The 18,889-nt window shown below is 32.9% G+C and overlaps 1 protein-coding gene across 1 annotated transcript; it reads right to left on the reverse strand.

Annotated features, from left to right (window-relative positions):
• Positions 1–5,632: 5,632 nt before the first annotated feature.
• Positions 5,633–8,351, reverse strand: LOC140976749 (pentatricopeptide repeat-containing protein At3g58590-like). The gene has a single exon (XM_073441044.1). It carries the CDS (start codon positions 8,184–8,186, stop codon positions 5,883–5,885), a length of 2,304 nt encoding a protein of 767 aa, XP_073297145.1. The 5' UTR covers positions 8,187–8,351; the 3' UTR covers positions 5,633–5,882.
• Positions 8,352–18,889: the final 10,538 nt, after the last annotated feature.

Here is an 18,889-nt window from a genome sequence, read left to right on the forward strand (position 1 = left end):
AAAATCATAACAATTCCAAAATCAACTTGTTCTTCGATCTGACTTCCATTCTACGATGTCTAATATTCCCAGAACACATAATAATGATCAAATAATAATTCTTCCAAAATCATAATTTCAAATCATGCTAGAACATAATAAACCTTACGTCCTTGTGTAGCTCTTGACGAGAGGATTTCAGAACTGTGCTCGGATTAAAAATCAGATCGCCGGTACTTGAAAAATCAAATTTCTAACACATGAAGAAGCTTGAGGGTTTAGGCTATGGTTCTCTCAATTCTCGTTGCTGGAAATCTGAATTGGATGGATGGGTTTACACGTTTAAGTGCATAGCAAGACATGTGTCCCACTCAACTTCCAATATTAGCACTTTAGCCCCTGAATTCTTCACTATTTGCAATTCAGCCCTCAATAACTCCTTTTAATTCCATTTCAATCATAATTAATTACAAAAACCGTGGAATCTAATTCATCATTCTGAAATTCATAAATTAAATATTCTCGGATGAAAATGATAAAATCTCGGGCCTTACACTAATTGAGATAGGGTTACATATGTCGAACTCATATTCCTTGTCTTCCTTAATTTTAAGGCTGACTTAGAGTTGGTTCATGTTTCATCATGCCAAGGGATCTTCATTTTAGTTTTCTTTAATACAGACATATTATTGGGATACTTTTGATTCAAATTCTAAATTCTTCTGGTCTAGAGCTATTTTGAAGAATTTTATTTCTTCTGTTTTGAGGTTTTGATATGCTCTTAATTGAGCATTGCTTCTCCAAAATGTCTAGAATCCTTCATTTTTGGGTTCAAAAGTTTTCCTTTATCATCACGCTTTATGCAAAACTGGATTGAAAATTTTATATACAATGCATCTCTTAGTATCTGGACTATGATCTTGTGATCACATATTGTAGTGAACACTAATCTTCTAGTCTCATTTTCTTATGTATATGATTTAAACATTCGCAAGACATTAGTTCCTAGCAAAATATATTCCAAGATATTATTTTTATTGTGTTCGAGAAACTTTTAGCTCAAGAATAAATTGATGTTGTTCTTTTCTTAGGATTCCTTTGATAGAACTTCTAGTTTGCCTATATTGATCATTCTTTGGTAAGCTCTTATCATAGGTTGTTTTAAATAATATATAATATGATGAGTAAAATGATTTATTTGTCTTGTAATATCAAATATTATTTCGACTTCTCTATACCCTTCTGGACATCTAAGATTTCATATCGTCGAACATATTTTTAGTACCTGTTGGGCTTCCTAGACGTGTTTTTCCCACCTTATCTCATTGAAAAGATAATCTTCTTAGTTATAGCCTAAGAGTTTGACTCCTTGTAGAATCGTTTAGTCTTGGATCTGGATATTTGTTTCCTGTATTAAAGGAAACTCGATTCTTTCTGGATAAATTGCCTGAGAAATTTTTCCAAATATTTCTGGCATTTCAATAAACTCATTTATAGTAAACATTTTTTAGTGATGTGTATTGAATAGAGCATACAAAATTTGATTGATAATAGAATATGATCTATTACCATATTTCATCGACCTCTTTTCTTTGAAATTTTATTGCAATGTTAAAGCTCGATTGAAATATCGATCTGTCAGGTTTTATGAAATTCTTGGGTAAATTATTCATACAATTTTTCCTTTAATAGATTTCTTGAGATTGTTCTCATTATTGAATCTTGAAGATTACACACTCTTTTATCGCATATAACAATGTCAATGGGTGAATATATTCATTCTTTAAAAGTAACTTTAATCATAATCTGGATTGCTCCGGTATGAATCCAATACATGGTTTGTTCTATTTCTGTCTTTAGATTTCCTGTAAGTTCCATTATTGTTATTTCCCTTATGGAGACTTTATAGATTAGATGATGTTTATGTTTCTTAGGTTTATATTTCTTAAGAAATTTTCTACACATCCTGCAGAGAATCCTTGATATCTTTGTAGGCTAAGATTTTCCCACATGATCTTTTGGATTATGTTATAAGATATTATTGTCTGGCTAAAGGAACCAGAAAAGTCTTCATTTGTTTCGTGTCGAAACACCTCGTCTTCAGTCAGATTCTGATTCTACTCCATCAGATTTTTCTTGACTCAAGATTTTTTTTCTTCATATGTACTCTCGTCTGAAGGAATATCTTCAAACTGATACACTTGAACTAGATTTTGGTAATAAACCGCTTTTTCAATATCCAGAGTTGATTCAAAATGTTTTGTTCAATTTTTGTCATTTTCTGGATTGTTGGTAGAAATATGACATCTTGCTCCACATGTCCATCAATTACAATTTTTAAAATTTTCACTAGCTCGGGTTTGAGCTCTTCTGAAAGTATTCTTTGTTGGTGTTCGTCCCGTGCTTCGAGATGAGTTCGATGCTTGGGATGACATCTTATTTCTTGATGATTCACTTCTTTGCTCATATATGTAAGATATAGCTTTTTTTTTAATCATACTGTTATTGGTTTCCAAGAACTACTTCCACTTCTTCCCCTTATGGCATAAGGATGAGATCTAAAGCTCTTATTTTTCCTCCATTGTGGCTTATTTTCAATAATTTTTGGATGATCATTTTCTTTGAAAAATAAATGAGTACGTTTATTAATACATCTTAACCGTTGGTAATTATTTTGTAATGTTGTCATATGACACAATTCTGTCATTTTGTCTTTGAGAAAGAGGCCCTCCGTTCCAAAATATCTGGATTGCTAGAGACATATTTCTAAATTAACATTTCTCTTCAGGGACATTTTGGAGAAGAAAATTTGCATTGCTATATTTTCTTCGACCCCTGAATTCTATATATATTTAGTGAATAATATAATATGTTCATCCACTAAACAGATATCATGTATTCAAGACTACACAGAGCTTGAGTATATATTTTTTTTTATTCTCTGTGCTTGATTGCTAAAATAGTCCACCCCTATAAATTATTCTTTAAAAAAAGTTTCCAATTTTTTAGCTATCTCACTTAGAGATTCTCTTGCTAGGACTGACTATTTGGTTTCTGCCGAAGTCATATCCCAGAAGATTTTGGCCGATCCAATTAGACTCATTTCTAAAAGTTTAATGAATAGTTTTTGTTGAGATCAAGTGTTCATAGCCGCCGATGTCCAATCATCTATGAGATCTTCTCTGTTTTTGAAGTCTAGCAGATCAAAATTAAGCATAACCCTAAAAGGATTTATTAGTTAAAAAAGGGACTTCCCATAAGGTCTTTAGCGCAAGATAATTTTATTTCTCTTTGACCTTGTTCTCGCGGAGTGTGCTTATTCACCTACTTGGAAATCTGTTTAGGGTCCTCTAATATTTGTATTATGAGATTTTATATTTTCCTTTGGCCGTTCATGAGAAGATGACCAAGTTAATGAGGTAGGTTCACCTCTTTTGTGTTCGTCTTCAAATCTACGACCTTAAGATTCGCAAAAGATCTTCAAGCTCTTGAAGATCTTCTAGACCAATCATTTAACTAATCATTTCTATAGTTTTCATCAACTTAATTTTATTTCGAGACAGCTTTAATTAGATTGATCATTTTTCCTTCGCTGATTAAAGATTTTGGCATTACATTCGAAGTCGTCCCTCTTTGGCGTAATAAGGGTTCAGTACCAAAATATGGTGGTAACATTTTCTTCCGAGATTTTTTACTAGAACTCTGTTGTTGTTCTAGAGTTTGGATTATTATTTGAATATCCCTTAATGTTCCAAGAATTTCTTCTTATTTCTCAAGAATTTTCTCAAATTTACATGGTACATAGTATAACTGATTGTCATAAATTTATACCGTTTTTTGGATCTCTCTAAGATATCTGGAGAGTTTAGAGAAAGGACTATTTCTAAGAACCTATTACTCTGAATCATAATTTTACCTTAGGATTATGATATATTTCTATTTGCTCCGAAATGTCTAACCTTAGTTAGATATTGTTGTAAATATTCCAAAGTATTGGAATAAGTCCCGTAAATAACTAATCTCGAACATATGTTCAAATCCATTATTTTTTTTGAAAAATATCATCCTCAAACATTTAGTTACACAACAATAATAAAATTGTATGTTTGACAATTTTTTTCCTCGATTCTAATACTATTTCTGGTCCAGTTATAAACTAAATGATCTTTTTTATCACTTTGTCAAAATCGGGGAGTTCAAACTAAATTTTTATGTCCTAGAGAGTAAATCATAATTTGAAACTAGAATCGAAATTTTTTCTCTAATTTACCCATTTTATGATAGCGCAACAATTTTTATAATTGACATTTCATAGTAACGTGTGCATGGAACACTATAACTAATTTATAAATCTGGTTTTAGGATGATTTTGATTATTTATTATACAAAAAATTTTTGTGAGACCGTCTCACAGTTCAACTTTGTGAGATGTATCTCTTATCCGACCTTACCCTACACATGAAAAGTACTATTTTTTATGTTCAAAATATTATTTTTTTACTACAAAAGTATCGTTTTTGTTAGTTATGTTATGAAAAATTATTGTGTAATATATTATGATTTGTGTGAAAAGTATTTGAATCATTCAAAAGTATTTTTTTATGTCCAAAATATTATTTTCGAATCCAAAAATATCATTTTTTTAGTTATGTTTTGAAAAATATTTTATAATATATGTTGATTTGAGCGAAAAGTATTACACTTTTATGTCAAAAATATCTTCGCACTACATGTATGGACTCTCCATAGTGTTTGACGTTTGCAATTTCTCATAGAATCTCCCGAGCTTTCCTAGCTGCTATAGTTTTTTTTTTCCATCTTCTTTATCTGGAAATATGTTTGATTTGCTTCACCTGTGACAATTATTCATCAAATTTTATTCTAATTTCCATCGAGATTACTTCTTTTGTCCAGTTTTACATATATAAATTTGTGAGGCCGTTGCACAAAATACCAACTATTCTTATTCTTAGGAATTGGAATAAGGGCCTATTTTGATTCCAAAAATGAAAAGTAAATTGGATATATATTTTTGAAAGATGATTAATAAAAACGAACATTATATGTAATTAAGCCATAATGCATCATAAAAGTTTGTGAATGTGGATGACTTCAGATCCTTCACGTGCTAGCAATGAAGGGCGCTTTGAGGGAAGAATGTCTAGTTTTTGGGGTTGGAATATAATAAAATATATTTGTTAAATGGAGCCTAAGTGAAAAAATCACTTTTTTTAAGGGGGAAAAAAGTTACTTTCGAGATTACTTTATATTGAAATTCTTGATAATTGGATATAAATTTTAGAAGTTGATAAAAAAAAATTAAAATATGATGTTATAAGAAGAAGGCCGTGCAAAATTTATAGATAAAAATATAGTATGATCGATTGGTATTTAAAAAAATAAGATTGCTTTAGCATGTTAATTATATAATATATTTTTTGAAATTTAAAACTTGTGCAACGGTAATATTCCTTCCAAAAAAACTCCATAATAATAATAATTCATCCGACATGAAAAAATATTTGGATTTTTCCTTTTTGTGATATTTGCTGAGGAGATTTTATATGAGTCTCAACTTCGACGTCTCGTCTCGAAATGAATTAAACCAAATATTAGTCCTTTTTATATTTAAACTCAAAACTCAAATTCAATTCAAGTAAAAATTTGACTTCAGCCAAATGATGAAATTTTACAAAATAGTAAAAAGAATATTAAACTTGCAACTTAAATTAGCTCAAAATTAGAATATTACCTAACCCTCCTCATGATACAGGCAGCTTCGGGTAAGAAAATTATTACCCTTTTTTCAAAGAAAGGTGAGTATTTTGCAGTAACGATTTTAAGCTGGTCTCAGGCATCATCTGCACATAAATAAATACCCATTGCAACTCTTAATTTGTGGCTTAAACTGCAACAGCAAGACCTCCCATGTTCGTTTGTTTCTTGCAACCTTCAAGAAAGCTACGCCATATCAGGGCATTCGGAGGGATAGGCATCCCCAGAATCAGTTGCTCAGCTTCTTTCAGATGCCCATATTTGGCCAGTAGATCAACAATCAGGAGATAGTGATCCATTTCTGGTTCAACACCGTACTTCGATTTCATTTCGTTAAACAATGCCATCCCTTCTTTCACAAATCCAACATGTCTACAAGCTGAGAAAACAGCAAGAAAAGCAACCTTGTCGGGCTTGAAACTGTTTCTCTCCATCTCTTCAAATCTTTCTAATGCTTCATTTCCGTAACCGTTCTGTCCAAGGGCGGATATAAGAGCTGTCCAAGAAATCACGTTCCTCTCCACCATCTGGTTAAAGATCATAACCGAGCTCTCAAGGCTCCCACATTTCCCATACATGTCGACCATGATGTTGCAGAGAAATGTGTCGCATAGTGTAAAATCAGTCTTCACGATAAGGCCATGCAGAGAACTGCCAAGAGCAACATTACACAATTTAGTGCAAATGTTGAAGAGGCTAACGTAAGTGTAGTTGTCAGGAAAGACTTGGGAATTACGCATATGGTGAAAAAGTTCAAAAGCCTCTGTATAATCACCATTCCTGGAACAAGCAGCGATCAAAATATTCCAAGAAATGGCGTCAGGATCCCGCATCGTAGCATATAACTCTTGAGTTTTATCATATTGACCGGTTCGGTTGTAAATCCATGCAATAACATTTGATGAAGCAACAGGAAGTGTAGCATTGTTAGGCTCGAAAAAAGTCAAGGCATCAGATACCAGACCATTCCTGGCATATGAGCTGATTAAAGAGCTTAATGCATAATCATTTTGGTGGTAACCCATTTTTATCATCAGCGAGTGAAGTTGAAGCAGCTCTAACGGTGATGATGATTTAACAACAATAGAAAATGACAACTCATTAGGGCGATAGCCAGCATGAATCATTTCACGAAGCACCCTAACAGAGACGAAAGAACCTCTGTTAGAATATCCCAGGATAAGTGAATTCCAAGAAACCAAATTCTTCTCCTTTATTCCATCAAAACAAATGTGTGCTGCTTCCAATTTATCACATTTGGCGTAAAAATCAACCAAAGAAGTACCAGCGTAAACACTGGATTCAAATCTTCTCTTTATCATCTTGGCATGGATGAATTCCCCGAACAAAGAAGCCTGCAGTCTTGAACAGGAGCTAACAACAGTTACAAAAGTCGCCTCGTTTGGCAATAATCCAGTAGCGCACATTTGAAGGAAGATATCCAGTGCTTTGCTTGGTCTACCACAACTTTCCATTGCCCCACTTAACGTGTTCCACGAAACAATATCCCGAACAGAAGCCTCCTCAAACATTTTCTCTGCCAAGTGTGTGTCGACGCACTTTGCATACATACTAATCAGACAATTAGAGACAGAAACAACAGTGTTGAATCCATGCTTTATCACGATCCCATGTATTAGCCCTCCCAATTCCATGTCACCATCTTGAAAACCAGATAAAACATTGACGAAAGTGTACGCAGATAATTCCATTTGACTCCTCATCATCACAGATAATAAAAACATGCTATATTCAGAGAAGCCCATCTGTCCAAATACAGAGATCATATTATTCCAGGTGACTAAGTTCTTTTGAGGCATGCATTCAAATACTGCAATAGCTTCATCTAAACATCCATTCCTCCCGTACATTCCCAACAATGCTGTTCCGGAAAAAGGTTCACCACAAAGCAACCCTGTCTTCTCCATCAAAGCCTGCAACTGCATCCCTTGCAAGACATCCAATGAATGACATGATAACAAACCGCCACACGTGAATTGTGTAGGCTTCAGATCACATTTTCTCATTTCAGAAAGCAGTTCCCAGGCTTCCAGCAAAAACCCATCTCGACTATACGAGCCTATCATAGTATTATACGATACAACATTTCTTTCAGTCATTTCGTCGAACAGCATACGAGCCATGAAAGTGTCACCGAGAGATGCGTACAGTGAGATAACCCTGTTGTTAACAAAAACAGATTCTTGCATTGGCGTTGGACCCATTGTAATGGCGAGCCCGTGTAGAGATTTTGCTTCGTCGAGGAAACGGATTTTTTCTTGGTTTCGGAGGATAGCATTTCGGTGTCCGATGTTCTGACCATTTGAGCTGACAGAAAAGTGAAGCTTTTGGGTGGATGAAACATGGTTAAAATCTATGGACAAATGATGATTTCTCACGGTCTTCAGAAAAACTAACGTTATTCTTCTCATGCATCAGCGGGAAATCAAGCAGAAAAACTCCGCAAATAGCACATTCGGTTACCATCAATAAAAGCAATCCTTTCAACTAATTTAAACATATTTACCTCCACATTATGTTAATATTTCATCCTTTCTTCATCTATTTTTTTCCTTCATATTTACATAAATTTTTATTTTTGATTATATTAATTGAAGTTTGGGAATACGAGGGTGTCTTGGTTTTCCTTGGTTACCGTTGGAATGTCAATTCGAGTGGGTTTAATGGATTGGATCGGGTTGAGTAATAGAATTGGTAATGTATGTTATTTATATTGTTTAACAGTAATATTACTTTAAATTTTTTTATTTGTTTTTTTTTAACTTTTTCAAGTTGTTTTTTTTAAAAAAACTCGTAAAAGTTGATTGATTTAATTGCTAGTCGACATCACCTGATGCTATATAGATGTCGCACATAAAATAATGAAATGTTGTAATAACGAGGAGATGGATTTCATGGTGACCAAAACACAATTTGTTAATGTAATATTAAGTGTGAATCAATAATATAAATTGTCTGCTCCTGTTGTGGTATATGCATGGCCGTACCTCCTGCGAGAGAAGATAGGTCATCGCCTCAGGGACCAGCCTTCACAGGAGCCCAAAAACAAAATCGTTGATCTCATGTTGTTGAAGCATGCACCTAAATAGTATGTACATTGGACATTTAAAAAAAATTTGGACATTGACCCATTGAGAACATGATTAAATATAATGATTGTGTTTATTGGGGATTTAATCCAATTGTGTGGAGCCTAAACAATAAAACTACACGGCTCATTAATTAAATTTTTAAAAATTTTGTATGCATAAAATGATAATGTTTATCCAATATATTTATTATTTTATCTTGTGTCAACTCGTGTGTTAAACTTTTATACTTTACTTGTTGATTATTTGACATTTTTTTCTTGAATTTATGTAGTTGAACCCATTTCAAAAAATAAAACACAAAAAATTGTGATACTTAAATATTTTATATATCTTTATTTTCTGTTTTCTTGAATAAAATATTATATATTATTTAAAACAAATCATATATTTTTACAATATTGGTTCAATATATTTATCATTTTGTTATTTTGATAGTTTATATTGGTAAATTTCAATTTTAGCAACATATCTTACAAGTTTTGGTAATTTCAATCTTTTTCCAACATAATTGTTCATATGACACTGCATAACGTTAGAGTCATGTTGATGTTGTGGTCCACGAAGAAAAAAATTGCAAAGAGATAAATATATAACTGGTAAATTATATTTTCGTTATACCTATTGTTTGGTTTTTTTAAATTTGCAAACTGAGATTTACGGTTATTTATCACAACAATATTTTTTTAACATATCGACTTAGGCCCCGTTAACTACAGGTACAGCTCTGGGTATATGACAAATAGTAAGACAATAAACTCAGCCAAACATGACCTTTGGATGGATATGCTAAAGAGATCTGTTGGATTTTCAATCCTAGAGTTTTGTTTGATCACCGGCTTTATCTGTCTTTCGATTTTAAGTCTAGATATTTAAAAATGGACGTGGTTCATGCGAAAAACTTGGAGGAGAGTCTAGCTGCGTTGAGTCTTGAGTGAGGTGATGGGGACAATATGGAATAGGTTCTTTTTGTAGTTGGTGTTCCATTGATCAAGAGGTCTTGGAAAGATATTGTGGGTGTGAAGATTTGATTTGTTTAATAGATATCCCTAGGGTAGAAAGACATGATATAGTTTTTTAATAGCTTATGGTCGATGTATATATGTTACCAAAAAACCTACAAATAAGGAAGGAAAAAAATTAGAGTATGACGACGTACAACCTCACAGGCTTCATCCATCACTTACATATGTAAGTGAGAGGGTTTTTCTATTTCCTTAATATATTTACTCTATATAATATTAAATAAATATGTTATATATTTATAGATTTTGTCCCGAGTGCATACTTGGTGTTGTAGACAGATATGTGACTCCCGTAGAGAGGGGTTGATCCACCCACACGAGTGGAATATTTTTTGAAGACCCCTCCCGATCTTGTTATTGATCAAGTAGTGGGTTTGATGGCCCAAGGGAGGAAGGTATGTATGGAAAATATGTCCTTGATCAAAGACATGCATGGGAACTCACAAATGTTGTTTACATAGTTTTTGGGAACTCACATCATGTTCTAGCATCTTTCCAGGGGTCATCAGGTAGTGAAAATTGCTTTATCATATTTTCCATGCATGTCTTTGATCAATTAATAGAATGTATGTTAATTTCCTCGACTGATATATTTGATAAACTAATAAATTTCGGTCTACGTCAGTTTAGTCTAGGCTTAGTCTAGTCTATTTAATTTAGTTTAGTTTAGTTTAGTTTGTGGACTTGGTTACTTCAATTTAGCATAGTTCAATTTTTCCTTAAGATTTGTTACCAATATCTTAATTGTTCCAACAATTTCTTCTTTTTTTTGTGTTTGAAAAAATTAAGCAATAAATCCATTTGTCTGTAGACAGAACTTGTATTTATATAAAATTCCGATGAACTGATAAAATAAATATCAGATAAACCGGAGAAAACTCCTTTAAACTGATAGAAGCAGATATAACTATTTTATGTTTTTTTTTCTCTATCTTCCATCTTTTTGTCTAACTTCTTTGAAGCAGATTCTATTGAAGCTCACTTCCCTCTTTTTGTCAACATTAGGGGAACCACATATCTTTGCAGGATATGTGCTACCGAAGTCATTTGTGCAGACATAGTGTCGAACTTTGCAGAGAGCTGGGTGAAATGAATTTATCTTCGAATTTAAGATGTCATGCCCTAGATCCATCTCGTATAAGAGCATCATGAGAACTAGATAGTTGTGATGTTGAAGCACAATTCTTTCTCATGGAATCCAGATAGATAAGTAAAGTGTTGACATATGTAGATAGTCCTGAAAGTTCTTTGAACACTTTATCTTTCAGATTCTCAACGTCAGTTGTAGCCATTTTTTTATCTTGTCTTGACTTGTGTAAGCAACACATTGATTCCAGTTAGATTTGACATAATATTATCCATGAAAAAATCTTCTCCAAGCTCTAACTCAGATGAATCAGCAATCATATGAGTTTTTGGATCAGGAAAAATGATCAACTGATGACTTGTTTCTGCAATTTCAACTTTCTCAACTGAAGTAGTTACAACTGGTTCAACTGATAAAATGACATTTTGCTCAACTGTCTCAACAACTTCAGTTTGATTTGTCACTCCAACTGACTTTTCAACCACTGATTGGTTCGGAGCAAGCTGATCCCTCATTGATTCAAAGTATTTGAGGAGCTTTTATAATCTTCATCTTCCTGTCTTCGTAAATTTGTAGTTCTCTAGTTGTTCACCGACTTGTTCAGTATCGTGAGCATTAGTTCCGGTATTTTTAAAATCAATTTGTGGATATTGGGCATCCTCTATATCCAGTTCAACTTGAAGTTTGTTATCCACATCTTTACCTTCCACTTTTGATATTTTTGACACCTTGGGAGACAGTTCTTGTTCATTGAAAACAACATCTCTACTAATGATGCACCTCTCACTACCTGGTTCAATCCATCATAACTTTTATCCTTTAAACCCATCCGGATATCCCAAAAAAGTATATTTTTTTGGTTCTTAGAATCAACTTATCTTGTCTAATCTGTGCATATGCAGCGCATCCATAAATTCTTAAATTTTAATACTCTGTCGGATGTCCAGTCATCACCTCTTGTGGAGTTTTAAAGTCAATTGTTATTGGAAGTGATCTGTTGATGAGGTAAATTCTTGTTGTGGCCGTATCTGCCCAGAAAATAGATGGTAGACCTACACTTGATAGCATGCTCCTCACCTTCTCTAGAATTGTTCTATTCAGCCTTTCAGCTAGCCCGTTTTGTTGTGGAGTTCAGCTAATATTTGATGTCTTGAGATCTCTTTTGTTTTACAACACTGATTGAATTGCTTTGAAAAAAAATTCAAGTCCATTGTCTGTGCAGAGTTTTTTCACCTCATGTCCTGTTTGGTTTTCTACTAAATTTTTCCAGTCTTTGAAGGCTTTGAAATCTTCATATTTTATCACCAAGGTCAAGGTCCAAATTCATAGCTTCCTGGAGAGCTCATTGATGATTGAAATAAAGTATCTTGCTCCTCCTCTTGATTTCACTCGAGACTGTCCCCACAAGTATGAGTGAATATAGTCTAGGATGCCCTTGATTTTCATTTTGGATTGTTTGAATTTCACCCTAAAACATTTACCAAGGACACGTTCTTCACAGAACTCTAGCCCTATTATCTTGTCTCCACATAATAAATTATGCTTCCTAAGTTCTTGTAGGCCTCGATCACCTGTGTGGCCAACTATTTTATGCCACATTAGAGTTCTATCCTTTTGATCAATCAATGAATATGTAGAACCAACAACTGTGCAACCTTCCAAAATGTACAGACCATTATGCTTGATCCCTTTCATGACTATCAATTATCATTTGAGAATTTTAAAGACTCCACCCTCAATTTTTACATTGTAACCATTTGAATCCAGCATACCAACTGATAATAGGTTTATTTTCAAGTCAAGAACATATCTAACTGAGGAAATAATTTTTGGCATACATTACTTAATCTCAGTTTGATATTTCAAATTCCTGTAACTTTGCAGGATTTTTTGTTTCCCAAAAGCACACATCATGTTTCGCATTCTTCCAGATCTTGAAACTAGTCACGATTCGGACACATGAAAAGAGCATCCCGAATCAACCACCCACCCATCTTCTGATTTAGAGGTGGCTGCTAGTACGTAGAACATCTGCAGAGTCATATCCATCACTAGCAGTTGATGCATCTCCACCGTCCAAGTTCTTTTCTTGATATTTTTTCTTCTTTTCGGGGTAATTTCTTTAAAATGCCCCTCTTTATGATAGATGAAACATTTGAGTTTGCCTTTTGTTTTGAACAAGATCTACTCATGTTAGATTTTGATTCATTTCTTGAATCCTTACTTAAGTGATCTGCCTTTAGCCATCAATCCTTCCCCATTCGTTGCATCCTTGGTTTCGTGCTTTCTTGACAATTCCTTTGACACGAGTGTTGATTTCACTTCTGCCATAGTATCGACAAAATGTTCATATGTCTCGGATATAGATTTTCCTTCCTCCACGTGGATAGGACATAAAGATTTCTTGAGATATTGCCTATTCACTAAGGATTTCTTCACATAAAAACTTTCAAGTTTAGTCCAAACCTCCATAGCACTTCATTCTCACCAATTTCCCTAAGAACTTCATCCCCATGCTTAGTAGAATTGCAATATGGCCTTTGAATCAATTCCAACTAGTTTATTTGAGTCATTGCTAGATTTAATTTCCGCTCCGTTAATCGCATATATATGTGAGTCCATCATGCACCAGTAGGGCCTTAATTTTGATCCTCCAAATTCACCATATGCCAAAAACATGTATGTAAATCTATTATTATCGTCGACCTATAAATCCGTCACACTACCTAAATTTATTTTCTCAACCATCTTCAACTAAAAAGGCAGTTTACTAAAACTCTCAACAAGATCGTCCCCTCATAACATTAAACGCTAGTTCTTTACCTCTCATAAGTATGAAACATCCACACCCTTATAATACATCATTGTAATTATTGATTTAGGTAACATTGTTGTCATTTGGCCTTTGAAATTATATAACAACAAGGATGACACTAGACCAGAAGCAGCATCCTAATTTTTTTCTACACCAATGGGCATCGAATATGGTCGTATTGAATGCAATGAAACACATCTAGAAAGGTTCACGATCGATTTTATTATAAAATTACAATAGACATGACATCAAATCTAGGAATGCAATAGATCTCCACGAGGGATTCAAATGCAGTCGAGTGACAAATAATCACGGTCGATATTACATACTATCAAATATTTACATCCATCTGAACTAGGATGAATCCATTAACATGGATTATCGATCTTACAAACAAAATGAATGAAATATCAGTCTTAAATAATTTTTAAAATTTGACGGATAAAATTTTGAAAAAGTCATATCAAATTAAAATATGGCTTGTATTGTCCGTTTCTCAATTGTAACAAACTTATTATTATTATTATTTTAAGAAAAAACAAGTAACAAACTCTAACTTTAGCTATAAAAAAAAATTTGGCTTTGAATAATTAATTTAAGCTGGCCAAGTCACTTTCCAACTATGAACCCATCCGTAACAGAATAAAACAGAAGCATTCTTTAATGATGGTTGTGTCTTACAATTATAAAGTCAAAGATTCTGAGATTATTAGATAATTATCAAGTGGAATACTTAGTCATAATATGATCTTAAGTAGTAAACCATCATTAAAAGTGTTGTTCTTTTTGTACAAATTAATGAGTCACGTACTATTAAGTTTAAAGATTTTAGGATAATGGTGTGTAATATCATATGCTTTTTTGTATGATTCAAAAGAAAATGTGAGCAAATTAATATATTTGGTAGCTTATATCTCTGATTTTTCTATGTTATCAAGTTAAATTTGAAATATTTTAAGAAATAAAGATGGTTTTATTGGAATAAAAATGCCATGTATTTCATCTTTTCTATTTATCAATTTTTTTGTTTCAAGAAGTAAAAAAATGAGATAAAAAGTAGTTTAGTTTATTAGTTATTCGTTTCATATAAAATTATATTTGGCCTATTTAAAATAGATTATTGTTATGAGATCAGTCGACAATTCACATGCAAGAATCAAGAACAAAGCCAGAAACTAAGAACACGGAGATATAGTGGCTCGGACTAATTGACCTACATCTGCGGGATCCTTTTGATTGCTCCACTCTAACAAAGATTCAATAGTTTACAAGCAATCAGATCCTCACCAACACAGAAGGAATAAAAACTAGCCCGTACAATCAACACAAGAAGAAACCGGCCACCCAGAAGAACTCAAGCTCTCGTGTATAAAAACTGCTTTCAAGCTTATTTTGTTTATTTTTTGTTCTCTTTGTTAGAATAGGTATCCAGTTAGCCAACTTTTGACTTGAGCTTTATTGATTCTGATGTAAAAAAGATATTTATTTTAATAATATTTTACGGTTTTATCCAATTATGATATTTACTTTATCTTAATACCTAAACAAGTAACATAGATAAAGTCCTTGAATATATAATAGGTACTATGAGGTCTGTCTCTTAACATAACACCATGAACAAGTTCTTAGTTGAATCAGCTGCCTAAGATAAGGATAAAAGTTGCTTGAACTTGAGACTAACATATGTGATGTAAAAGTCATGTTTCATTGTTAAGGGCATGTAGATGTCCATTCATACAGATGAGTAATCATTTATGATTCACTGAACAACTCTCTCTCGGACTGTCTAAGTGGTTATTACTTATCGAGTGAAAAAGTCTGTAGTTATGGTTGTACATCATCAGTTCTTTGACCCGAGACAATGTAGATGTTCTACGTACTAACATGCACTTTGATCTGTTTACTGACTTCATTGAAGGTCATCAGGTGATGAAGTTGGGTGTAGTTTCGAAATACATAGGAGAAATATATTGTAGTCGTGGATTTACTGTTTACCTACTAGTGAAGATATCATATGTGATCTGATGAGTTAATAGTATAAAAAATCTCTGGCAATAGTAAGACATGTTCATTTTGGAAGATGTTTCATCAGTTGCACATATCATGTCACTACTAGTACTCAAAGATACATCACATTGTTATCGAATTCATATGAAACTCTCGATATACCAATGGTTGCAGATTCGATTGAGATATATGATTTGAATGGACCAAAATGTACGCTAACCATGACTTAATGTTTTTGTAGATACTATCAGTGATACCTAGAGAATCATGAGGAAAATACTACTAGACGCTCTTATCATGATGAGAATTGAGTTATGAAATTCTTGATCAAGTTGTTGATGAAAAAGAATGAGGTTAATTAGGATAAACCCGAATAAAAATAAATATTATTCTGAATCACATGGAGATGTGAAACAACATATAGTTGTATCCATGAACCATTGAATGTCACACAATCCATTGAGATAATCAAAGTTCAAGGAGTTGAATTTGACGACTGTAGTTTGACGGAGATCAAACATAATGATTATAAAAAATTTAATGAGCTGATTCCATAATACGGAAGAAATAAAAGTTAGCTTAATTGCTAATTGAATAAAGAGAATGAACTGTCTGTTTTGGTGAAAGAGTTCACAAAATTGGCAGCTGCCAAATATGGACAGTGAAAATTTTGATCTTCGAAATTTTCAATTTCATTATATGTACAGGATTTGTATCCTTGGAACATTCGTGTTGTTGATTGTCAATCGGGGTTATAATGATTTTACAATTAATTATTTAATGAATTTGGAATTTACTGATTAAATAACAATACTAATAGTAATGACTACTAATATGTACGAAATTATCATAAAATATTTTAGAGGAGTCTAGAATTAATTAACTAATAAATTAATTAAAGAAATTAAATAATTGTTATTTAATTATTGTGTCTATACATATATTATTTGTACATGTGTAGATGTATTAATATATGTACACTATATATTTTATTTGGAGATATAAAGATGTATTTGTTAAATAAACATATCATGCATTATCAAGAGTTGATTAATACATGTGTAAGGTCCAAAATTAAAACGACGTAATCCAAGTGCATGCAAATCTAGAGAAAATGAGAAATAGCTAATTGAGTTATATTAATTGCTAAATTGATTATGTTTGATATGTTTATATGGTTTTTAAGTAGTTTTTACTTTAATGCTTAAAATGTAGTTTTAAAGGTTATTCGACATGCAATCAAGAAACGGAGACCGATGGTTGAAAAATGAAAAATATTTTTATTAAATAATTATTTTTAATTATGTAAAATAAGGTTGATGCTTTGTGGTATTTTTTAAAATAAGGAGTTTTGAGGTGATTTTATATGCCTAGACATAATTTTTATCGGTATTCGATTTTCAACAAAAATACGAACTTTTTGACAATTCGGTTAATAATTTCACGAACTTTCCTAAACAAAATTATTTTTAAATGCACTATTGGGCTTATTGGACCTATTATCTCATGTTAATGGGCCTAAGCTAACACACTTTTTATTTAGCAAATAATAAAGCCCAAAACCCTACCTTTTTTTTTATTTAAAACTCACGTCTCCCAGCCCATCAACACCACACAACTCTTTCTTCCCTCAAACACATGGCAGACACAATAATTTGCAAGGAAAAGCATCAGCCTTCTCAATTTTTCAAGCAAGGGTCTTCCGTTCGTCGTCGTTCTTCGCATCGTTAACGTAATTTCGTGTGTTATATACGCAAAGNCACACACAATAATTTGCAAGGAAAAGCATCGGCCTTCTCAAGTTTTCAAGCAAAGGTCTTCCGTTCGTCGTCGTTCTTCGCATCGTCAACGTAATTTCGTGTGTTATATATGCAAAGGCACGCCATAATTCTTATTTTTCNTCTTGTACAACGTTCGACAAAGTCAAACTAGGGTTCAACTACTATATATCAAGTGTTGAAACATATCTACTTCTGAATCCGGATCACCACGCTAACTTGTCCTCTCTCTCGTCCTCTTCTTGACCCTGATCTTGTCCCACCTATTGTCATGCACACATACAAACAAGACAACAGCCGGATAACTCCGGTGAGAATATAATCTCAGTATAAACAATGTATACATGCAATGCATAAAGTCATATACAAAAGCATAAACCATGTATCACAAAACATAAATCGCAATTTATGACACATTAGTGAATACAGATAAAACTTTTTGACTCGTCATCTCAGACTCGACTCATCTCTAATCTAGGGATCCCGGTTCCTGGATATTACAATATACTGAATCTCCGCGATAGGAATCGATCCATTCCTAAGCAACATCGATATAAATCAAATATCCATTGTCTTGGCATATCCGCCAATGCCTACTCTGAGAATGTGCAATGGGCCAATGATCACTCTGTCATAATCTGGCACCTCTGTCAGCGACTCTCACTTGATAGCTATCTGCTATTCTCTGCTTTTCTATAAATCAATAGACTAAGCATATTTACTCAAATAATATAACAGTATGAAAACAATAACATACAAGTATGTGGTTTAGGGAAACTCAAGTCCAATATGACTTAAGTCAATCTCCCGGTTAACATTGATTTATACCTTTCTTTCGTTGGTTTCTGACTCAGTCAAAGTCTCGATTTCAAAGCTGTCGATATCAATCTGAAATGACATATCGAATAGGCATAATATCAATATTCAACTCAACTCAGATCTGTTCTGATCAATATTCAATCTAATTCAATATCGACGGCATAACGGTACAATATTGATATCCACGTCAACTCAGACAACAACATATATCAATTACAAATCATAATCAGTGGTCAATATCATCCATAATCTCATAAATCTGAATAATCTCAATTCAATATCTTAAAATTTATAATAATTCCATAAACAATCTGTTCTTTAATCTGTTCTCGATTCTACGATGTCTAATATCTCATGAACATCATATGTCAATCATATCTGATTCTGACAATATCATAATTTCAAATAATATCAAAACGTAATAAAACTTACGTCCAATTGAAGCCTGCGTCAATAGGAACACAGTACCGAAGTCGGATTCAATATCGGACGGA

This window comes from Primulina huaijiensis, chromosome 5 (genome assembly GCF_012295235.1).
Source record: "Primulina huaijiensis isolate GDHJ02 chromosome 5, ASM1229523v2, whole genome shotgun sequence".
NCBI classification, from domain to species: Eukaryota; Viridiplantae; Streptophyta; class Magnoliopsida; order Lamiales; family Gesneriaceae; genus Primulina; species Primulina huaijiensis.

What these genes read in the sequence shown, in the direction of transcription:
- LOC140976749 (XM_073441044.1), bottom strand. Translation starts at nt 8,186, where the DNA reads ATGAGAAGAATAACGTTAGTTTTTCTGAAGACCGTGAGAAATCATCAT.